General features: G+C 52.3%; 1 protein-coding gene across 7 annotated transcripts in view; it reads left to right on the forward strand.

The window, feature by feature from the left end:
- The window catches only part of ARHGAP22 (Rho GTPase activating protein 22), a 173,421-nt gene that overhangs the window by 46,141 nt on the left and 106,808 nt on the right, over positions 1-20,472 (forward strand). For all 7 annotated transcript variants that reach the window (XM_058671124.1, XM_058671123.1, XM_012926400.3 and 4 more), the window contains one exon: positions 16,926-17,125. In XM_058671124.1, the coding sequence (XP_058527107.1) occupies positions 16,926-17,125 (200 nt within the window). The remainder of the gene's footprint in view (positions 1-16,925; positions 17,126-20,472) is intronic.

The following is a 20,472-nucleotide window of genomic DNA, read 5'->3' on the forward strand; positions in this document are numbered from 1 at the left end:
ACAGAATTTAAAAGCCAGTTTGGTTTTGTGGGAGGAAAAAATGTTTTTGAAAATCCATGTAGATTTTTTTCCCAAAATATCTGTTCCCGCAAACTTTGGAGGACCCCTCGTATGCATGAGTTTCAAGGATTTTTTGCACCAGAATAAATTCATCCCTTAACTCCATTTTCCTTGAGCTCCTCGAAGTACCCTCATAGATTCCCATTTGAATGAATGAATTAGTGAATGAGTGAATAGTTTGGGAGTGGCAGCAACAGCAACCTGAGGGGCTACCGTGTTGTCGGCCTTCGCTGGCCCAGGTTCTGGGGAAAGCCAGCCACTCCCTTGACCAACTTACACGGTCCCCCAATATCTTCCTTTTATGTTATAGGATATTCTTTCCCCCCCAAAAAAATACACCTACAATTTTCATTTTTTTAAGAGTTATTTATTTTTTATTACAAAGTCAGATATACAGAGAGGAAGAGAGACAGAGAGGAAGATCTTCCGCCCAATGATTTACTCCCCAAGTGACCACAACGGCCGGTGCTGTGCCGATCCGAAGCCTGGAACCAGGAACTTCTTTCAGGTCTCCCATGTGGGTACAGGGTCCCAAAGCTTTGGGCCGTCCTTGACTGCTTTTCCAGGCCACAAGCAGGGAGCTGGATGGGAAGTAGGGCTGCTGGGAATTAGAACCAGTGCCCATGTGGGATCCCGGCACGTTCAAGGCAAGGACTTTAGCCACTAGACCACGCCGCTGGGCCCTACAATTTTCATTTTTATGTCACCGACCACTCAACATTTTCTCTTAGAGTTTCTGCCTTTATTTGGAATATTTCAAAAATAAATTTGATTTTCCTATCCAGGAGGCCCTTTAGGAGGAAATCATTAGACTGACGGGCAGAGCTGTCTGGCTGGACTGTCTTTGTTATCAGGGAGTATCAGGGACTGGGAAGTGTGATGGATTGCAGACGTTGGCCAATACGGTGGTGGGGGCAGGTTAGGGCGGGGGAGGGACTCACATCTAGGCTGAAGTACAGCTGTGCTTCAGTGTCAATGGCACACTGGTCTAGGCCCCCTGTGGATACCAGAGTGTACACTTGTTCAAGTCCTTTCAGCAAAACAGCATGCTATTTGCATATTGCCCATGCACATCACCCCATATACTTTGGATCATTTCTAGATTACTTATAACACATAATACAATGCGAACACCATGTAAAATGGTTGTTACACAGTGTTATTTGGGGAATAATGACAAGGAAAAATATAGACATGTTAAGTACAAATGAAAATTTTTTTTTTTTTGCAAAGATGTGCTTATTTGGGAGGCAGAGTGACAGAGAGGGAAGCAGATATTCCATCCACTGCTTCACTCTGTGACTAGCTGTAACGTTATGGGGTTCAGCCAGGTAGCAGCCAGGAACCAGGGACTCCATCCAGGTCTCTTGTGTGAGTGGCAGGGGCCTAAAGACTTGGGCCATCTTCTGCTGCTTTCCCAGGCCCATTCGTAGGAGCTTGACTGGAAATAGAGCAGCTAGATCGCAAACTGGTGCTCCAGTACAAGCAGCAGCATTGCGGGCAGCGTGCCACAATGCCAGCCCCTGGATTCTTGGAGTAATAAGATGGGATGATATTTTTAAGAAGGGTTGCACTATGTCTGAACACCTGAGTCTTAGATTTAGACAACTGGTGTGGAATGTTTAAGATTGAATTATTGATGCCTATTAGAAAATCAAGCACATGGAAAAGCAAGGCATTTATGAACTCCAAGAAAACAAAAAACAATGCACAAAAGGAAAAAGTGTTCAGCTCAAATGGGAGCAGCACTTATACGGTAATTGAACACTAATTGATCAGACACTGCAAAGATAACTCTGGGAGAATGTGTTGGCAGCAGGGAAGTGAAAGGAACAGAATCTTCCTTCCTAATGAGGAATCCATAGATAGGGCTTCAAAGGGAATAACACCAGGCATGATGGCACATGCAGGAGGTCCAGACAAAAGGAGAGAGCTGCAAAGGCGGAAAGCAGTTGCCTGCAGGGAGTGGATGATGAAAGTCAAAGGAGAGGGGACTGCCGGGATTTGCCCCAGGGCTTGTAGGATCACTGCAGCCCAGAAGTCACCTGACCTCATACTGGCTGAGACTAGGGTATTCGGTGGCCCAAGAGAAGCTTCTGGAACTCACAAGCCTCTTCCTGATGGCCGAGTTCTAAACGTCACAGCTACCCCAGCTACACCCAGAGTAACGTTATGCTGCCTCCTGCCCAGGCTTTCCCTAAAAGAGACAGTGACCTCAGGAGGGGTTAACAGCATCTGGCCCTTCCTGAGCACCAGAAGCAGGAGCAAGGGCTGGCACAGGGGCCCAAGGTATTATGCCAAGGAGGTTAATCTTGGAGGTGGTTAGACTGGAAAGTGGGTAGGAGAAGGAGGGCCACAGGGAGTCACTCAGAAGTCCCCTTACTTCCAGATCAGGCCCTAACACCACTGCAAATAGCTTCTACCCTCCCCAACGACTGAGATGCCAGTCCTGGACATTGTCCACCTTGGCCAGGCCTACATCCCAGACAGAGACCAAACTCTGACCTGTCTGTACTTTCTAGAAGTTTACTCACAAGTAAAACTGGCCCAAGACAAGCTCCAAGAACCTGATAGGAGAAAATTAAAAATTCTGATTTGGGATCTTTGAACAGTAGCAGCCTCAAAGCACGTTGTCATTGGATTTTTTTTTCTTTCACTATTGTTTATTCTAGGATTTTTAAAAATTGTTTTTATTAAGCTTGCAGTATAACAAGTAAAACCACTCCTGCTGTGCCAGCATCCCATATGGGCACCAGTTCATGTGCTGGATGTTCCACTTCCAATTCAGTTCTCTATTTATGACCTGGAAATAGCTACGAGCTGCAGAAGTTGGCCCAAAGCCTTGGAACCCTGCACCCACATGGAAGACCTGGAAGAAGCTCCTAGCTCATGGCTTTGGACTGCTCCAGCTCCAGCTATTGTGGTCTCCTAGGGAGTGAGCCAGCAGCTGGAAGATCTCTCTGTAACTCTAATACATGTCACATAGATATGTGTGTGACAGAGAGTGTAAATATACACACGTACATGTGTGTATATATAGGTATGAGTGTGCATACATATAATTTTTTTCTAACCACCACTCTGCACTCATATATGTAGTTTTTAATTGGTTTTATTGGCTCATAATTTCCAGCCACAGTTAACAGCAGTACAAAATTATTGAACAGAAAAAAAAAAAGAAACAATATACAGATTTCAAATGACACCCAGTTCTGAGCAGCGTGATGCTACTGTGTTCCCCTGTGCACTTTCACAGGAAGCTAGCGTTGCAATCCAGAGTCAGGACTCAAACCCAGGTACTCTGATGTGGAATGCGGGCATCTCAACAAGCATCTTTTAATTTTTTTAATTGCAAAGTCAGATATACAGAGGAGAAGAGACAGAGAGGAAGATCTTCTGCCCGATGATTCACTCCCCAAGTGACCACAATGGCTGGAGCTGAGCTGATCCAAAGTCAGGAGCCAGGAGCTTCCTTCAGGTCTCCCACACGGGTGCAGGGTCCCAAGGCCTTGGCTGTCCTCGACTGCTTTCCCAGGCCACAAGCAGGGAGCTGGATGGGAAGTGGGGCCGCTGGGATTAGAACCAGCACATTTATGGGTTCCTGGCATGTTCAAGGCGAGGACTTTAGCCACTAGGCTACCACCCTGGGCCCTTCAGCAAGCATCTTAAACACTGTGCCATGTACGCACCTCCTCCCTCGCCATTAGCACAGGTAGCAATAGCAGTGCCCACTGCAGATGTATGCTGGACTTAGCCATACTGTAGAGCAGGAATAGCTTGTGAGGGGACGTTGCTGTGCCTTCTCCTGCCTCTGTGTCTGCCTGGCAGGCCTCCAGGTCAATACTGGGCACTCTCTGCAGCAAAGTGTCTTACAGTCCGTCTAGTTTGTAATGTGTTAGGCCAGGCCAGTGTTTCCATGTCCACCCCAGGGCTATATAACTGACATATCCATCTCTTTACAGCCCTGTTCCTTGATCTGTTGCCTCCCTTGTGCCCCAACAGATCTCACATCTTATGCTTCATGGTGGCATGTTCATTCCTCCATCCTGAATCCTTGTTGCACCACCTCAGAGTTTAGCATCGAGAGAGAGACCGCTGTGGCCCTGATTTTCAGAGGGGAAACTGAGTCTGTGGGGACTTGCCCATAGGGAAATGTTCCTCAACCTGAAAGTGGGGGTGCCGGGATCCAACCTTCAGGTTCTGGACGACACGTGTGGGGGCTTTCATATTACCTGGCAGCAGCAGGCTGATCCAAGCATGCAGAGAGGAAAGTAGTATCTAGCAGAGAAAGTTCCTCAGGCTCTGGCCCAGAGGCCTGGGTGCAGCCAAGCTGTGGGCTTCCAGGGTGGCTGCCATACTGGGAGGCAGTGGGGGACAAGGTGATGCCACGGGGGACAACTGGGCACATGCCACATTAGCACAGGAGAACAATGTGGCAAGCTACAGTGTGGGTAGAGGGCTACAGGGTTGGAGCAGGAGGTGACCCTGAGGTCAGGGAGAGTGGACATGCAGCTGTATAGTGGGAGTGCTTTCCATGGAACACCTCCCTGCAGAAAGTGTGGGGGAGATTCAGGCAGAATTACTATTTCCAGACAGTCTGCCTCCGGGCACTCTTCCTCAGGGACAGGAGAGGCACCTGCTAGTGTCCCCAACAGTTTGTAAGGACTGGAGAGACTGAAAAACCCAATCTGAGAACAGCTACCCCAGCCTTGTCCAGCCGCCCAGAGACGAAGCAGCAAAGGGACATCCTGGTCTCCAGCCTTCTCACCACCCCGTGCCGATGATGGGAGAACCCAGCTCCCTTGCCCCCTGGAGGAAGGCCGACATACGTAAGGACCCCAGGCTCACAGACTTCTTAGCTGCTCAGGATACAGCGTGCTGCCAGATGGCAGCTTGGAGGAGCTCCGACTGGCCTGGTGGCCCTGGGCAGCAGGAACCCTGGCCATGACCTTACTGTCTGAAAATGGCCCAAGCTGCATCAGAGCCGGGCTGAGAAGCTGCCTTGATCTCCCTGACCCTGGCAGTTACAGGGACCATCTCTGATTCTGCCCATGTCATCTGCAACCTGCAGGATGACCTAACCAGGGTAGAAGTGGGACGAGCCACGCTAATGGCTCAAAAATAGGTGGACACAAACATGAAACATACACTTGGCTTTGCATGGCATCAGCTCTCCCACCAGGCTGAACAGGAGAGAAGGCAGCAAAGGCAGGGAGGACCAGAAGAAGGGAATAGAGGCTGCCCAGGGGGCTCAGCCCACCGTGCCAAGAAGCGGTGCTAAACACCATTCACAAAGCACCTTGGATCATGCAGTTCATGTCCCCCGCAGTATGGGAAGTGGCTGGGTCTGGCTCATTTTGTAAGTGAATCCTGGACCTTAAGACTCCAAGCCCTGTGTCCCTCCTCTGGGCTCTTGTGGCCTCTGCACAGCCAGCACTGCATGGGGAAGAGAAGGAGAAGTGTGACTCCCCTCTTGAGTGTTCTTTTTGCCACTCCCCTGACATCAACCATGGCGTCACCTGGAGCCCTTCAGCTTAGTCACTGTTTGGTGTGGAAACAGGCCATGGGCAGGGAAATCGATCCTACACCGCATGCCAAAACATGAGGCCTCTGACACTTTATTTATTCAGTTACTTACTTAAGATAAAATTTATGTCGGTGCTGTGACATAGAAGGCTAAGCCTTTACCTGTGGCTTCATCATCTCCTATGGGTGCCAGTTTGAGTCCTGGCTTTCTCCACTTCCAACTCAGCTCCTGCTAACACACTTAGGAAAGAAGCGGAGGATGGTCTAGGTCCTTGGGCCCCTGCAGATCCGGAAGAAGCTCCTTAGCTCCCAGCTTTGGACCAACGCAGCTCTGGCTATGGCAGCCACTTGGGGAGTGAGCCAATGGATGGGACAGTCGCTGTCTTTCCCTCTTCCTCTGTCTGTTCACATCCGTAAAATCCCCACAACAGCAAAGACAGAAGCCCAGAACTCCATCCGAGTCCCCCACTTGAGAAACAGAGCCCAAGTCCTTGGGCCATCCTGTACTGCCTATCTAGGCACATTGACACTGCCATGTGGAATGCAGGTGCCCCAAGCTGTTACTTAGCATGCTACACCACAAGGTCCACCCCACTGGGGTTTGACCTGTCTTCTTCTGTCCCATGATCTTTCATTCAAGAAATGCTTGTTGAGAGGGTCTGGACTGCATGCTGGGGACTCGCTGCCCCCACCCCCAGACTTGACCACCAGTCAGGACAGCCCAGAGATGCATGGGAACCTACAAAAAGGTTTTCCTGCCCTAAGAGGTGACCATGATGGTGCTCCAAGGGTGAGTCATGGAGTGAGCAGTTAACCCAATAAGAAGACAGCCTCGTGTAGGCTCCAGCTTGCTGCCAGTGCAGACCCTGGGAGGCAACGACAATGGCCACCAACCACGTGGGAGACCTGACTCCTGGGGTCAGCCCTTGTGGGAGTCTAGGAAGGTGAACCAGAGGAGAGGATCCCTGCATGTGCATCTGTGTCCGTCTCTCTTCATCTCTGCGACTTTGAAATAAATTAATGAATCGTAAAAAAAAAAAGCAGTGCATGAGGGTTCATCAGGTTGGTAAACAGGGAGAGGTGCAGCATTGCAGCGGGGCCTGGTGCTTGGTTTGGGAGAGGCGGAACTGAGCCGTGTGGGAGGAAGGCTAAGCAAGCTGAGCACCCACTTCACTGATGGCCAAGGAGGGGGCGAAGCTGACGTCCCAGCCCTACCACCACCCCTTACCCCAAGTCCCGAGAAAGGGACACAGCCACAGCAAGGGGGAGCCAGTCTGGGACACAAGGTTGGGGACCTCAGAGCCTGCCTGCTGTGTCTCGGAGGTCTCTCTGGTGGGTCTCCGGCTGTGGGCTCTCCTCGGATGGGCATGTGAGTCCAGTGAGAGGCAGGGTGTTAACCTGGGAGGAAATCAGGCTTCCCCTCTGTGCCTTTCTGTTCCTCTCCCTCCCCCCAGCACCCTCACTCACAACACTGTGCCCCCCACTCCACCTCCTCACCACTCCTTCACGCTCCCTCCCTTCGACCCCTGTGTCCGTGATGACAGTGAGGCCTGGTGTTTTGGTGTCTGTCCTCCCTTAGTTCTGCCAGGGTAGGAGTACATCCTGTCACTTCCACGCCCCCAGGGGCTCCCACAGCAGGTGGGCAGGAGAGAGGCTGCATAACCCTGAGGAACAGGTAAATGAAGGCTGGATCTGGGGTGTGAGACCCACATACAAATGAAGAACAGACAATCCAGGTGTCTCCAAGCCCTCCCCACACCCCTGTCAAAGACCAGCCCAGCTAATCCAGAAGGAAGCCTCAGGAGCAGACAGTAAGAACAACATGTGAGGACCAGTTCAAGAACCAGTTCAAGTCCTGGCAGCTCCGCTTGGGATCCTGCACCCTGTTAGCGCACCTGTGAAAGCAAGTGAAGATGGTCACTTGTATCAGAGACCTAGATGAAGCTCCTGGCTTCTGGCTCTGGCTCTGGCCTGGCCCACACCTGGCCATTTTGGCCATTTGGGGAAAGAATCAGCGGACAGCTCTCTCTGTCTCTTCCTTTCTGTGTAACTTTGCCTTTCAAATAAACAAGCAAGCAAATCTTTAAAAATTAGGGAGGGAGCTGCTGTGACACAGACTTAAGCCCCCACGTGGGACACCCTCATGCCATATAAGAAAACCTGTTCGAGTCCTGACTGCTCTGTTTTTGTCTGACTGCCTGCTAACGCACCTGAGAGGCAGCAGATAATGGCCCAAGTGCTTGGGTCCCTACTTCCCACCCAAGTGGAGTTCTGAGCTTCTGGCTTCATTCTGGCTGAGCCCTGGCTGCTGTGAGCATGTGCTGAGTGAGCTAGTAAATGGACAATTTCTCTCTCTCTCTCTTTCCCTCTCTTTTTCTACCTCTGTTTTTCTGGCTTTCAAGTAGATAAGCATTTTTTCTTTAAGGATTAATTTGAAAGAATGTGATCCTGAATTTAGATTTTTTTGAAATCATGAAAACAGTTACTATGAACAATTTTCAAGCTTCCTGGGCTACCTCCCTGCTCTTTTAAACATCACTGTTTCCATTCATGGAGGTGGTGGCTGGGGCCGGGTTGGGCAGTGACAGCTGTGCCCCAACCTGTCTGGAGTCCTCCAGGTCCTGGAGCAAGACCCATTAGGACTGCCCCTCAAGCTGTCTGGAGCCCCCAGGAGGGGCACCTAGGGAGGACCTTGAGAGAACAAAGCCCTAAGTAACAAGTTTAACAATAAATAAATAAAAGGCACTCAGGAGCCAAGAGGTGATAAATCAGGGCAAAATCGGGGCAGTTTTCCCAGGGTAGCGTGGGGACCCCGCTGGAGGTCTCCTCTTCTGGCTGTACATTGCATTATTAACTTACTGAAGCCATCTCATCCTTGCCCCTTAAGAGGGCCCGGTCCATTACCTCACCTCCCCGCTCCACATCAATCTTTTGGCCTCAATGCTCACCCTGGCCATCAATTCAGCTGAGCTCTGCTTCACTGTGTTTGCTCAGACCAGCTTTCAAACCCCATCAACTTGTGTCAATCAATTGTGTTCCAGCTCCCGTAGTCTCCACTGCTCACTGCTCCACATGTATAGCTGCAGGTGCACGACCACCCCGTGGACCCTGCTGCAGGACATCTCGCATGTACCCACGCGAGTCCTCTATGGCTGCTGCCCAGGCAGGTGTAAACCCAATCTGGTGTATATTCAGTGGGGAGTTTCCAAAGTAGACCCTCAGAGGAGGATTCAGCTACAGTAATTTATGAAAGAGGGGTGGAGTGCCTTCCATGGGGCAGGAAGGGTAATGAGAGGTGGGAAGCAGGAGGGCAGAAAGCTGGGAGTCAGGGACATGGCTCCACAGAGAAGGGTCTGAGCAGAAGAGCACCCCAAGTGTGAAGTGAATCTTCTTTGAAGATTCAATTGTAAATTTGAACATCAGAGTGCTGAAGAATTGGTAAAAGCAAGAGCAAAACCATCCACTAGTTTACTCTCCCAAATGGCCACAAAGGCTGGGGCTGGGCCAGACTGACTCCAGGAACCAGAAGCTCCATCCAGGTCTCCCATGTGGATGAAGAGGCTCAACAATGTGCGCCTCTTGTGCTGCTTCCCAAGCGCATCAGCAGGGAGCTGGAAGGAAAGCAGAGCATCCAAGACTGAAGCCACTTTTCTTGATACAGGATGCTGGCAATGCGCATAGTGACTTAACTTCCTGCACTCCAGTGCCTGCCCCTTAGCACATCTCTTCACTCAGCACGAAGCAGGTTTCCAGGGTTTGCAAGTCCACACACTCAGGAGTCTTTGGTCAGAAGCTGTCCTAAGAAGATAATCTCCTTGATACTCTCAGTTCTCCCAGGACTGCCCAGACAGGCTCCAGCAGCCCTAGAACAGACTTCTCAAACAGGCTGAGAAACCAGTTCCTGAGGGTAAGCCACAGAAAAGAGTACCCAAGATTGGCAGGAACGGGTGGGGGAGCAAGCAGAGGGGAAAGAGACCTAGGAAAATTTGGGCTAAACTCTTAATGTGACGCACCTGTGAAGGTATCACGGCCGCATTCTCTGAATAATATCTGTGTGCCAACCAGCATCTGCCAGGTGCTCCTGTGGCTGTGTTGTTGGAGCATCTGAGAAATCCGGTGGGGAGTGTGAGTGATCTGGTGGTGATCTCAAAGACCTCCCCCAGAGATGTGGGCAATCCAATGATGGTGTGAGTAACCCACTAAGGCTATGAGAGATCCACTGGGGGGAACGGGGTGTGTGTGATCTGTTTGCCCTCTGAGAGCCCCCCCTAGGGTGTGAATGATCCAACCAGGCTGTAAGTGACCTGCTGGGGTGTAAGAGATTGGTGGGGGATATGAATAATCCACTGAGGGTCTGCATGATCTGCTGGGGGAGGCAGAGAGAGATCCTCTGAGGGTGTATGTGATCTGCTGAGGGTAAGAGATCCACTTGGGGTGCCAGCAGCCTGGTCACTCAGCATGAGAGGAACTGAGGAGACAGACAGGAGTTAAACCAGCTGTCCCTGCAGAGTAAACAGGTGTGGCCGCTTGCAGCCAACCCCCTTCCCTCCCGCCCCAACTGGGGTGCCACAGAGTGGGCTTGCTCCCTTCTGTCCTGATTGGCTGGGTCCCTCACCTGGGGCCCCTGCAGACAGCGGCCATCTTTCTTCCCTGTGATTGTGGCTGGGATCCTGGCATGGTCCTCCCAGATAACCATCATGAACATCCATCCCGTTAGGACTCACCTTCACTGCTGTTTTACATCAACCAGGGGTCTGGCTGCTTTCCAAAAAGCTGTTCATTTAAAATCCCTTCTTCGTCATCTGCACTAGCCACACCTTCCTTGTCATCCGTGAGCCATGCACGAACTTCTTCCCCATGGGAAATGTACCACGTCTCAGCCCCACGCAGTGTCTCCTGACCACACTCACAGCTCCAGCTCGGCGAGACCCCCTTCCCAGACCTGCCACTGTGCCAACACTGGCATTCAATGAAAACACCCACCTTGGCTGTGGCTTGGAGCTGTGCTCATCTTCCCTCGGTATCAGCAACTGTGCTGTTTGTTGTTCCGCAGCTTGCTTCCTTCCACTTCCAGTAGTAACAGCACTTAAATAAAAATTACAACAGGAAATGGGACATAGCAAGAGAGAAGAGGGATATATACATACTTTTAAAGGATGGTCAGGAAGGGCAGGAAATGGTATTCGAGTAAAGAGAAGACCAGAGAAGAATCCTTGCAGGTGTCGTGTGCCGAGCTAGGCATCAGGCACAGGTGTGGCCAGGAGCAGCAGAGGCCAGGGTAGGGCCAAGAATGGGTCCCCAGTCTTGGGAGCTGTGGGGATGGCTCTTCTACTGTGCGTGATCTTGGGCATGCTTCAGGCTTCACGTGCAGCAATTTGGTCTACTGTCATCTTTGAAGCTTCTCCCTGACCTGACCTGTGGGCACGGGGCTGCACTGGGCGATGGCAGAGCAGGGAGGCTGCAGTGGTGACTCAGAATGACCAGAGCTGCCCTGGCCAAGCTAGGGGACACCAAGGGAGGAGCAGGCTCCAGGGCAGGGAAAGACCCAGAGTTCAGCTTTGGACTTATGATGTTGGAGGCGTCTAAACAGCAGCGTGACTCATGGTCTCGAGTCCAGGCTGGAGCTGCCCAGGGCACTGCTGGTGTTTCAGTCATGAGAAGGGACCTGCCTCAGGCACTCAGCTGGAGAAAGGGAAGAAACCGAGACTACAGTGGTCACTGCAGTAGCAAAAGGGCAGGAAGTAGCCAGAAAGAAGGAGGGGTAAGTGGGGTCAGGCACTGGGTGCTTTAAGGAGCGAGAGGGCTGGCCTGGCCCTCAGAGGGAGCAATGAGGGTGTTTTGGGTGGCACAGAGATTGGGGGGCCTGGCTGCAGTGGGTTCCAAAAGGTAGTAGGGCAGGAAGTGAAGGTGCCACTTTCTAAGGGGTTGGATTCCAAGGGGAGCTGGCCATGGTCACTTACAAGGTTGAGTATTGCTCATCAAGAAGTCTGCACTGTTCCAAAGTCTGAAACTTTGTGAGTGGCTGCCAACACAATGCCAGCACGAGTGGAAAATTCCATGCTGTGAAACTTTGCTGGTTGTGCAAAATGATTTAAAAATACCAAATAAAGTTGCCTTCAGGCCTTGCGCATAAGATAGATGTGAAACACAAATCTGGATTTCATGTTTGAATTTAGGCCTTGTCCCCATGATATTTCATTATCTATGGGTCAGTATTCCAAAATATGAAAACCAAAAACCAAATACAACATACTTCTGGGTCCCATGCGCCTACATAACCTACACATTTCAATGTCATTTACATTCTTGTACATTTCTATAACACTCTTGTAACGGGGATGCAGTGCAAAGTAGTCAACTCTTTTCCCACTGCTAGACCTTTGCGCTTTTTGCATGCTTATTTTTATTTTTAATTATGTGTTATTTATTTGAGAGAGAGAGAGAAACCCTGGCCACTGGTTGACTCCCGGGGTACCCCCAGTGGGCACCAGTGGAGGCTAGGAGGAAAGAGCTGAGATATCAGTTGGAGTTCCCACGTGGCTGGCAGGGACTCAGCTACCTGAGCCATCACATCTGCTTCAAGGGGTGCACATTAGCAGGAAATTGGGACCAGGAATCAAACCCAGGCAACTGAGATGTGGGAGTCCCAACCAGCATCTCAAGCCACAAGGACAAACATCCATGTTCCCCACCTGCCTCCACCACACTTTTTTAAAACTTTGGGAGAAGGGCCAATGCTGTGGCAGTGTGGGTAAAGCTGCTACCTGTGCCACTAGCATGCCCTGTGATGCTGGTTTGAATCCTAGCTGCTCCACTTCTCATCCAGTTCTCTGCTAATGCACCTGGAAAGGCAGGGGAGAATGGCACAGGTACTTAGACACCTGCAACCACATGGAAGACCCAGACGAAGCTCCTGGCTTCAGACCACCCCAGCTGCCAGCATTGAGGCCATTTGAGGGAATGAACCAGCAGTTAAAAGATCTCTCTTTGTTTTTCTCTCACTCTCTGTAAATCTGCCGTTATAATAAATCAATACATTTTTAATTAAGAAAAAATGATTGGGTAGGAGGGAATTGCATTTCCAGTATCAATCATTGGAATTCAAGTTCACCCTGAGATAGATGGTCCTTGGCTGTGAAGTCCCGTGTGCTTATGTTTGTCTCCGGAGGACAGAGGCGAGAAGCAGAACTGCAGGGAGTACAGAATGCACACGTTTTTTATTTTAATACATGCAGTCCAGTTGCCCCCATATAACGACTTGTTGACGAATCGCAACCTCAATAACCTGTGATGACCAGGCCTATAAACACTCCCTGAGCTCCCCTCCCCTTTGGGACAGGATACACAACTCCCTACAGCTGCCGCCGAGCTCACACCGTTACGCACCTCTCCTGATCACACGCGCGTGCTCCTCTGCACACACCGTCCTTTTCTCTTGTGTTCCCTCCCAGTACTGACAGACGATAGACCCCCGAGCCTCCCCTAACTGCCATGGAAAAAGGGCAGGAGACAGTGCCCGGTGCTGGGGCTGCTGGCCCTGCCCCACCGCCGGTGTTGCCATGGCAACTCCTTGGCTGAACAGCCCCTGTGCCCATCCCTGGTCCTTGAATACCCTTAGCCTGTGCTCCAGCTTTGGACCTCTTGTGTTTGAGTGACGTGTGATCCCATCCCACTCAGTCCTTAGCCCCGGGGGGGGTGGGTGGCGAGGGACAAAGTCATCCCGTCCCTGTAAGACCTGGCCTATGAGACGTTTCCTCCTGCTTTGCCTCTGGTCTGAAGTACTCAGGAGCTGGCCACCATTGCTCAGCTCTGCCCTGGGAAGAATCGCAGTGTCCCTGGAGACCATGACCTGGCTTTGAATCCTGGCTCAGCCATGCCAGGATGGCGGCGTCAGCCATTCCTCTCCTCTGAGCCACTGGTGACTCGGGAGGGAGTGAAATGATTCATGCCACGCAGCCCCACCCCAGCCCTGTCCACTCATTCCAGGTCCAGGGAGGAATGTGTGCTCCCTCTTTTTTTTTTTTTTTAGATTTACTTATTGGAAAGTCAGCTATAGAGAGAGGAGGAGAGACAGAGAGGAAGATTTTCTGTCTGCTGATTCACTCCCCAAGTGGCCACAACGGCTGGAGCTGCGCCGATCCAAAAGCCAGGAGCCAGGACCCTCCCCGAGATCTCCCATGCAGGTGCAATGTCTCAAGGCTTTGGACTGTCTTCTACTGCTTTTCCAGGCCACAAGCAGGGAGCTGGATGGGAAGCAGGGACGCTGGGATTAGAACCGGTGCCCATATGGGATCCTAGTGCATGCAACACAAGGACTTTAGCCTCTAGGCTACCACACCAGGTCCACATTCTCCCTCTTGTCCAGCTTTTCCAAGAAGGCTGGACCAGAGCGACTGCAATGAGAGTTGACCCGCTGACACCTGGTGACTGGGAAAGCTCACGATGCCTTATTCGGGTTCAGCCACACGTTCTGACCCAGGTGCAGTCCAGGTGGCAGCAATACGGAGGGAGTGCGGGCTGCAGTCAGCACCTGGCACAGACAGCTCCCTGGGGCAGGGGAGGTGTGGGATCCCTGCCCACACCCACCCAGGCCTCCTTGCCTCCTGCCACAGCCCACGACAGAGTCTTGCTGTCCCGGCTGCTTCACCTGCCTGTGTTCAGGCTCCAAGTGCTGGCATCTCTGGGAAGCTCCCTCTTTGACCCGTCTCCCCACCTGACCTTTACTTCCACTCCCACAAGGCAAATTGCGTTTAAACACCCATGGGTCTCTCAGTCTTCATATGGGAGGGGTCGTCCCTCCATTCCATGTCCCCATCCCAAGGCCTTCCTATCCAGGAAGAGTTCTCTGTGTCCACTGGCTGCACTGATTCCACCATCACCACTCACCTCAGTTCTGTCTCCACGAAGCAGCTCTTACAGTGTGCCATGGCCATCGCCGCATCCCTTCCCCTAGCAAGCATTAGCCCCTTTGGTTGGCCCCATTGGGATCTTCTATGATGGTGTCACCCTGGTTGTTCTCCCATCTCTCTGGGTGCTCCTCTTCATGCTCTCTATGCCACGTGGCTCAGGGTTCTCCTCCCAGCACCCCCTCTTTTCAGGCCCCCGGGAGGTCTCCTGGGTGCCTATGTTCTAATGAGGCTCAGTGAACAAGCCCTGAACCTCAGATAAACTCACACTCATAAACCAGCAGTACCACCTGCCAGCAGCGTGGTCTCAGAAGCTGGCCCCGCCTCTGCAGACCTCAGCTTGCACATCTGTAAGATGAAAGTAGCATCACTTGTCAGGAGCAAAACAGAGTAATTCCCACACAGCATCAGGGTGGGGGCATTGCGCAGGTGTCAGCACGCAACTGTTCTTCCCGTTGTAATTATTCAGTGCACACTTCCTAAGCTCCTCCTGCATGCACACCCAGGCCCACAGCCTCCTCTCTCAAGCTCCACTCTCTGTCACACTCAAGGCCATCTCTGACTTCCTAGTGAATACATCTCAGATAAGGAGCACCCAGTGTGTTCCACCTGGATGCATCACTGCCCTGCCCCCAGTCCCTCACCCTGTGCACACCATGGCCAGCAGGCCTCAGGGACACGCTGCCTGCCATCCCTGCCTCTCCTCACTGGACTGACAGCACCATCCTTTCCCAAGAGGACCCCAGGCCTCCAGGGCTCCTCCTGAGTCTGCAGGCTCCCCTCCCCAAACCTCCTTGGTGGTCCCTTCTCCGGGGGCTGACCACCTGGATAAGGTCCCCAGATAGCCAATGAGGCACACATTTGCATGTCCACATTCACACATTCGTGTGTGTGCACTCGTGTTCCCCCAGAAACCTGGCTGGAGCTGCATGGTTCTGTTGCCTGGAGCTGCGTTAGGAAAGGACGCTGAACTGCCAGCTCGGAGGTGGGGTCTGCTGCATGCATAGGAAATACTGTCGCCACGCTGGGGGAAAGGAGTAAACGATGATAAAACCCACGTTTGGAAACTAAAGTGGTTTCAGGAAGGGATTCAGTGAGCAGACGTGAAAGTCAAGTAAAGTGAGATTCAAGAAAAGCAGGCAGTGCCACCTGGCTGTGTGGTGGGGCCTCAGACGGTTGTCTCCGCCCCTGCCAGCCTGTTTGCACATGTGGAAAGTGGAGGTAACAGCATGTGCTGTCCACGTAGACAAAGTCATCCCCACAGAACCCTTCCATCCCAGACACACTGGCAGCCGCATATGTGTTTTGGAGGTAAGAGTCAGGAGGTAGACCAACAAGGGGCGTGTGTATCTGCAATGATTCAGTAAGGGGAACAGAAAGGAAGAAGAAAGCAGGGAAAGTGACATCTGATTTGGAGACTAATTGAAGGGAGGGATGTGATGTCAGGGCTGGTTGGTGGAGGGACCTGGATAAGAAGGGGAGGAGGAGCCGCAGTGGGGAGACAGGCACCTGAAGGATTAGGATGTGGAACTCTGGGGTTGTGAGAGAGGCCAGATATCGTGGGGCCCACGTAACAGAAGCCCTGCTAGAATGCAAGCTCCAGGAGGAGGCACATGTCTGTGTGGCTTTTATTTCACCGCTTTATCACCAGTTATTGGAACAGTCCCTGTCACAGAACAGGCACTCAATAATAATGGCTGAATGCATATATGAATGGGTTGTCAAATGAATGGATGGGAGAACGAGTGGATGGATGCGTGGGTGAGTGATGGTAAGACTGGATGGATGCCTGGATGCAGGGTGGAGGCATGTGTGCAGGTGGTTGGACACATGGATGGAGGGGGGAATGCATAGATAGATGCATATATGCATGCTTATATTCATGATTAGATACATGCACGGATGAGCCAACCTGTAAAAATGAGAACCTAGGAACCCAGGGAGGACCAGAAGGTAACTAAGCAGGCTAGTCGTGCACCTGCCATAGGATGTACACCTGCCATAGGCCGTGCACCTGCCATAGGCCATGCACCTGCTATACGCCGTACACCTGCCGTGCACCATACACCTGCCATAGGCCATGCACCTGCCATAGGCCGTACACCTGCCGTAGGCCATGCACCTGCCATAGGCCGTACACCTGCCATAGTCCGTACACCTGCCGTAGGCCATGCACCTGCCATAGGCCGTACACCTGCCATAGGCCATACATCTGCCATAGGGAGACCTCAGGCAGCTGCTACTGCATTGCTCCAGCACATGCTCTATTGAACCCAAGGGAAATTCGGCCCTGCAGGCTCAGTGCTGCTGGCCTTGGCTCCCAGGCCAGGCAACAGGGCAGCTGGATGCCAGGACAGGGTATTAAGCATCAGGAACTGACCACAGATGTGCCAAGCTTCTCACTCACCATGTGGATGTCTTCTTGGCTTGCAGCCCGCTCCAAAAGTCTGGTGATGGGGGAGCAGAGCCGGAGCCCTGGGCGGCCACCTTGCCCCCACAAGCCGGGCCCTGTGCTGAAGGCTGGCTGGCTGAAGAAGCAGAGGAGTATCATGAAGAACTGGCAGCAACGCTGGTTTGTGCTGCGTGGGGACCAGCTTTTCTACTACAAGGACAAAGATGAGACCAAGCCTCAGGTGAGAGGCACATGTCCCGTGGTCCTGACAGGTGGGGGAGGGTGTTATTCTGGGGCCATAACTCTGGGTAACCTGTTCCCAGGATGGGGAGACACAGAGAGACTCTCCCTTCTGAATCACTCCCCACTCCACTGCCTGACCCACTGACTCCATGGGGATGATGCTTGGACCCCTGGTCCTGGCCCAACAGCTGGCTTGACACACCCACAGCTTCTGTGCTCCCAAAAAGGACACAGGTGCACCCACTCCTTTTGTAATGTTACCCAGCGGCGAGACCCACTCCCTGCGAAAGCCCTGTGTCTGGCACCCTGTCTCCCATCAGCACACCCCCCAACATGCTTCCACCACCTGCCCTCTCATGCCAGCTGCACACATCCACTCCCTCAGAGCAACAGGTGTGTCCTGGCCATGTCTGGACCGCGCACATGCGTGACCTGGGGCACTACATGCTGCTCACGCAAGGAGCGTGGACTTGAGCAACCCAGAACCCTGAACGCTTCCTGTCCATGGGCTCTGCATGCTCGGGTTCAGCTCACCACAGGTGGAAACCATTTTAAAAGAAACAAATAGCATCAAATATTGAACATATATTGTTTTTTACTGTATAATACTGCTCATCTCGCAAACAATGCAACATTAACAACCATCTCCCCGGCATTTATACTGTATGAAGTGAAAGAAGTCATGTAGAGGTGGTCCAGTGTATAAGGTGTATATGCATGCCTTACACACAAATGCTACACTGTGCATAATGGGGTTGGCATGGCCATGGGTTTTGCCGTCCGTGGGGCTGCTGGAAGTAAATTTGTGCACGTGAAGGCGGGGCCTTGTTCTTCCTTGCACGTGGAGACGGGGCCATGTCTCATCAGGGGGAACCATGAGAGGAATCCAAAATGATGCTCTCCCAGAATGCCCTGGCACGACACCAAGTCAGAAGGAGCTGTCAGACCCCCTCCCTCATTCAGTGTCAAGAGCCTCAGTGCCTCGGTGTGGGGGCGTCTGTAGCCCTCACGATGTGGGGGCAGAGAGAGGGCCTCTGGGGTGGGGGGGTCGTCAGGAGGCACCTGGGAGCCAGCCTGGGGCTGATGTCAAGTTCAGGCGAAGAAATGGCCCTTTTCTGCCACTTTCCATTCTCCCAGGTCAGCCAGAGTACAGCCGCTGTGCAGAATGAGGGTGGCCAATCACTTTCCTCTCTTTAAAATAATGCACGGGGTGAGACAGGGCAGGAGTGTCGGCAACGCCCGCGTCGCAGCGTACCCCGAGCCGAGCGGAGGGACTAGGGTTACAAAAAGATAACACACAAGACAACACAAGACAACACACAGTGGGTCACTCTTGTAAACAGAATGCCGGTTATTTGGGGTCAGCCTGCATCTTTTATAGTCTTCCTAGTTCCTCCCAGTTATTATCCCAATGCTCAAGCAACTCCTAAGCTCCCCTGGGGGCATCTTAACAAAGAGGAAGCAGGGAAGAGTAACTTGCAGTCAAGCCAGGGGCTAAATGTATCAGGCCAAGATTGCCCATCCTGTTACCCTTTAGAAACAAGCTAAACTGTGGAGTTAACCCTTGGGAGATGGGGCCTACACAGGAGAAAGCCGATTGCTGGCTCAATCCCTAAATGGTGGCAATGGCCAGAACTGAGCTAATCCAAAGCCACGAACCAGGAGCTCCTTCCAGGTCTCCCACATGACTGCAGGGGCTCAAGGTCTGGAGCCGTCCCCTGCTGCTTTCCCACACTAGCAGTAGGAAACTGTATAGGACGTGGAGCAACAGGGCTGGAACTGCCCCATGTGGCATAATGGTGCTGCAGGTGGAAGAGCAATCCACTCTATCACCATGCCAGTCCCAATACCTCCTGTATTTATTCTAAAGGTCACCTCTGATGTGCAGAGTATGTCTGGCCTTCATTTATGGCAGTGACATCAAGTTCACCTTCATTAAATCTATTTGTGAGGCAGATGTTTGGCCTAGCAAATCAGACATCTGTCAGGACATAGAGCTCAGTTGTGCTGCCTGAGCTCAAGCTGCAGCTGTGATTCCAGCGCCCCACAGGTGCAGGCACGGGGAGGCAGAGGCGATGGCCCCAGTGTGCTTGGACCCCTGCCACCCACAGGGGAGATGAGATGTGTTTGGCTCTTGGCTTCAGACTGACCCAGCCCCAGCCACTGTAGGCATTTGGGGAGTGTATCAGCAGCTAGGGGCTTCTCTCTCCCTCCCTCTATCTCTCTTTCTTCCTCTCAAATAAATAAATAAAACAAAATATATCCAGGTTAAAACCATAAAATGCAACAGAAAAATCAACTTTCACACGAACAGCAACACAAGCAAAAGGCGAAGGTAGCCCCAAAGGAAGATCTGGGGCAAGGGTAGGGTAGCTTTCCAGGAGAAGGGGGAGGCTCTGAGCTTGTCTGGCCTCCCAGAGAGGGACCTGGGAGAATGGAAAGTGGCAGAAAACATCTTATTTGCTATAGAGGGTCTCAGCGGGGAGCCAGCAGGACCCCGGAAGTCCCACATCACAGCGTTGGCTGCAGCGCCAGCCGTGCAGTCCCTTGCAGTCGCTGAGCTGTTATCTGGCTTTAGACCTTCTCGTTTATAAAATGAGAACACGAGGAGTCGTCAAAACACCCATGGGAAGTGTGCATGGCTGCTCAACTCCAACTTCCAAGAGCTGCCTGCAGAAGGACCGAACTGGGGAACATTGGCATAACCGAGGACAAACCCCGGCATCTGGGCACTTAGATCTGAGCCCACGTGTTGCCCCATAACCTTCCTACTCTCCCTATGTTGCCACCTGCCATTGCCCCCACCCCACAGCCCTGTCTTAGAGTCCTCCTCTAGGCTGGGCACCACCATTTTCCCTCCCAACCTCTGCCATGACCCTTCCGCAGTATGTCGGTTTTCCTGGCTGGCCAGTCACTCCAATGACTGTGACCAGAAGCTGCCAGGATCCCCAGCATTTTGGAGTTCGGCCCATCCTTGGCCAGGTGCCTGAAGGCAGGTGCTAATGACCCTGAGGTCACCCAGGCTGCACCTGTGATGGAAGGAGCGACCTGCCACGGGCATCCCCATCAGCTGGTGCCACAAGGCATTTCTGCCCCCACCCTTTCCTGACCTGCACATCTGTCTCCCTCCTTTGACACTCTTCCCAGGCCTCAAACAGCTTTTGGTGGAAACAGCCAATAAAGTAGGGGCGTTAGTACCCCAAGTAAGCCACCTGGATGGACCAGGCACCAGGACATTCACCATCAGGCTGCACATTGGGTCTGTGAAAGTAGCCAGCTCCTCCCAGCAGGTGCCAGCTTCTGCCCAGGGCTGCTGTGGCCACCCAGGCCTGGCTAACACTCCAA

The sequence above is a fragment of the Ochotona princeps genome, chromosome 13, assembly GCF_030435755.1.
Source record: "Ochotona princeps isolate mOchPri1 chromosome 13, mOchPri1.hap1, whole genome shotgun sequence".
NCBI classification, from domain to species: Eukaryota; Metazoa; Chordata; class Mammalia; order Lagomorpha; family Ochotonidae; genus Ochotona; species Ochotona princeps.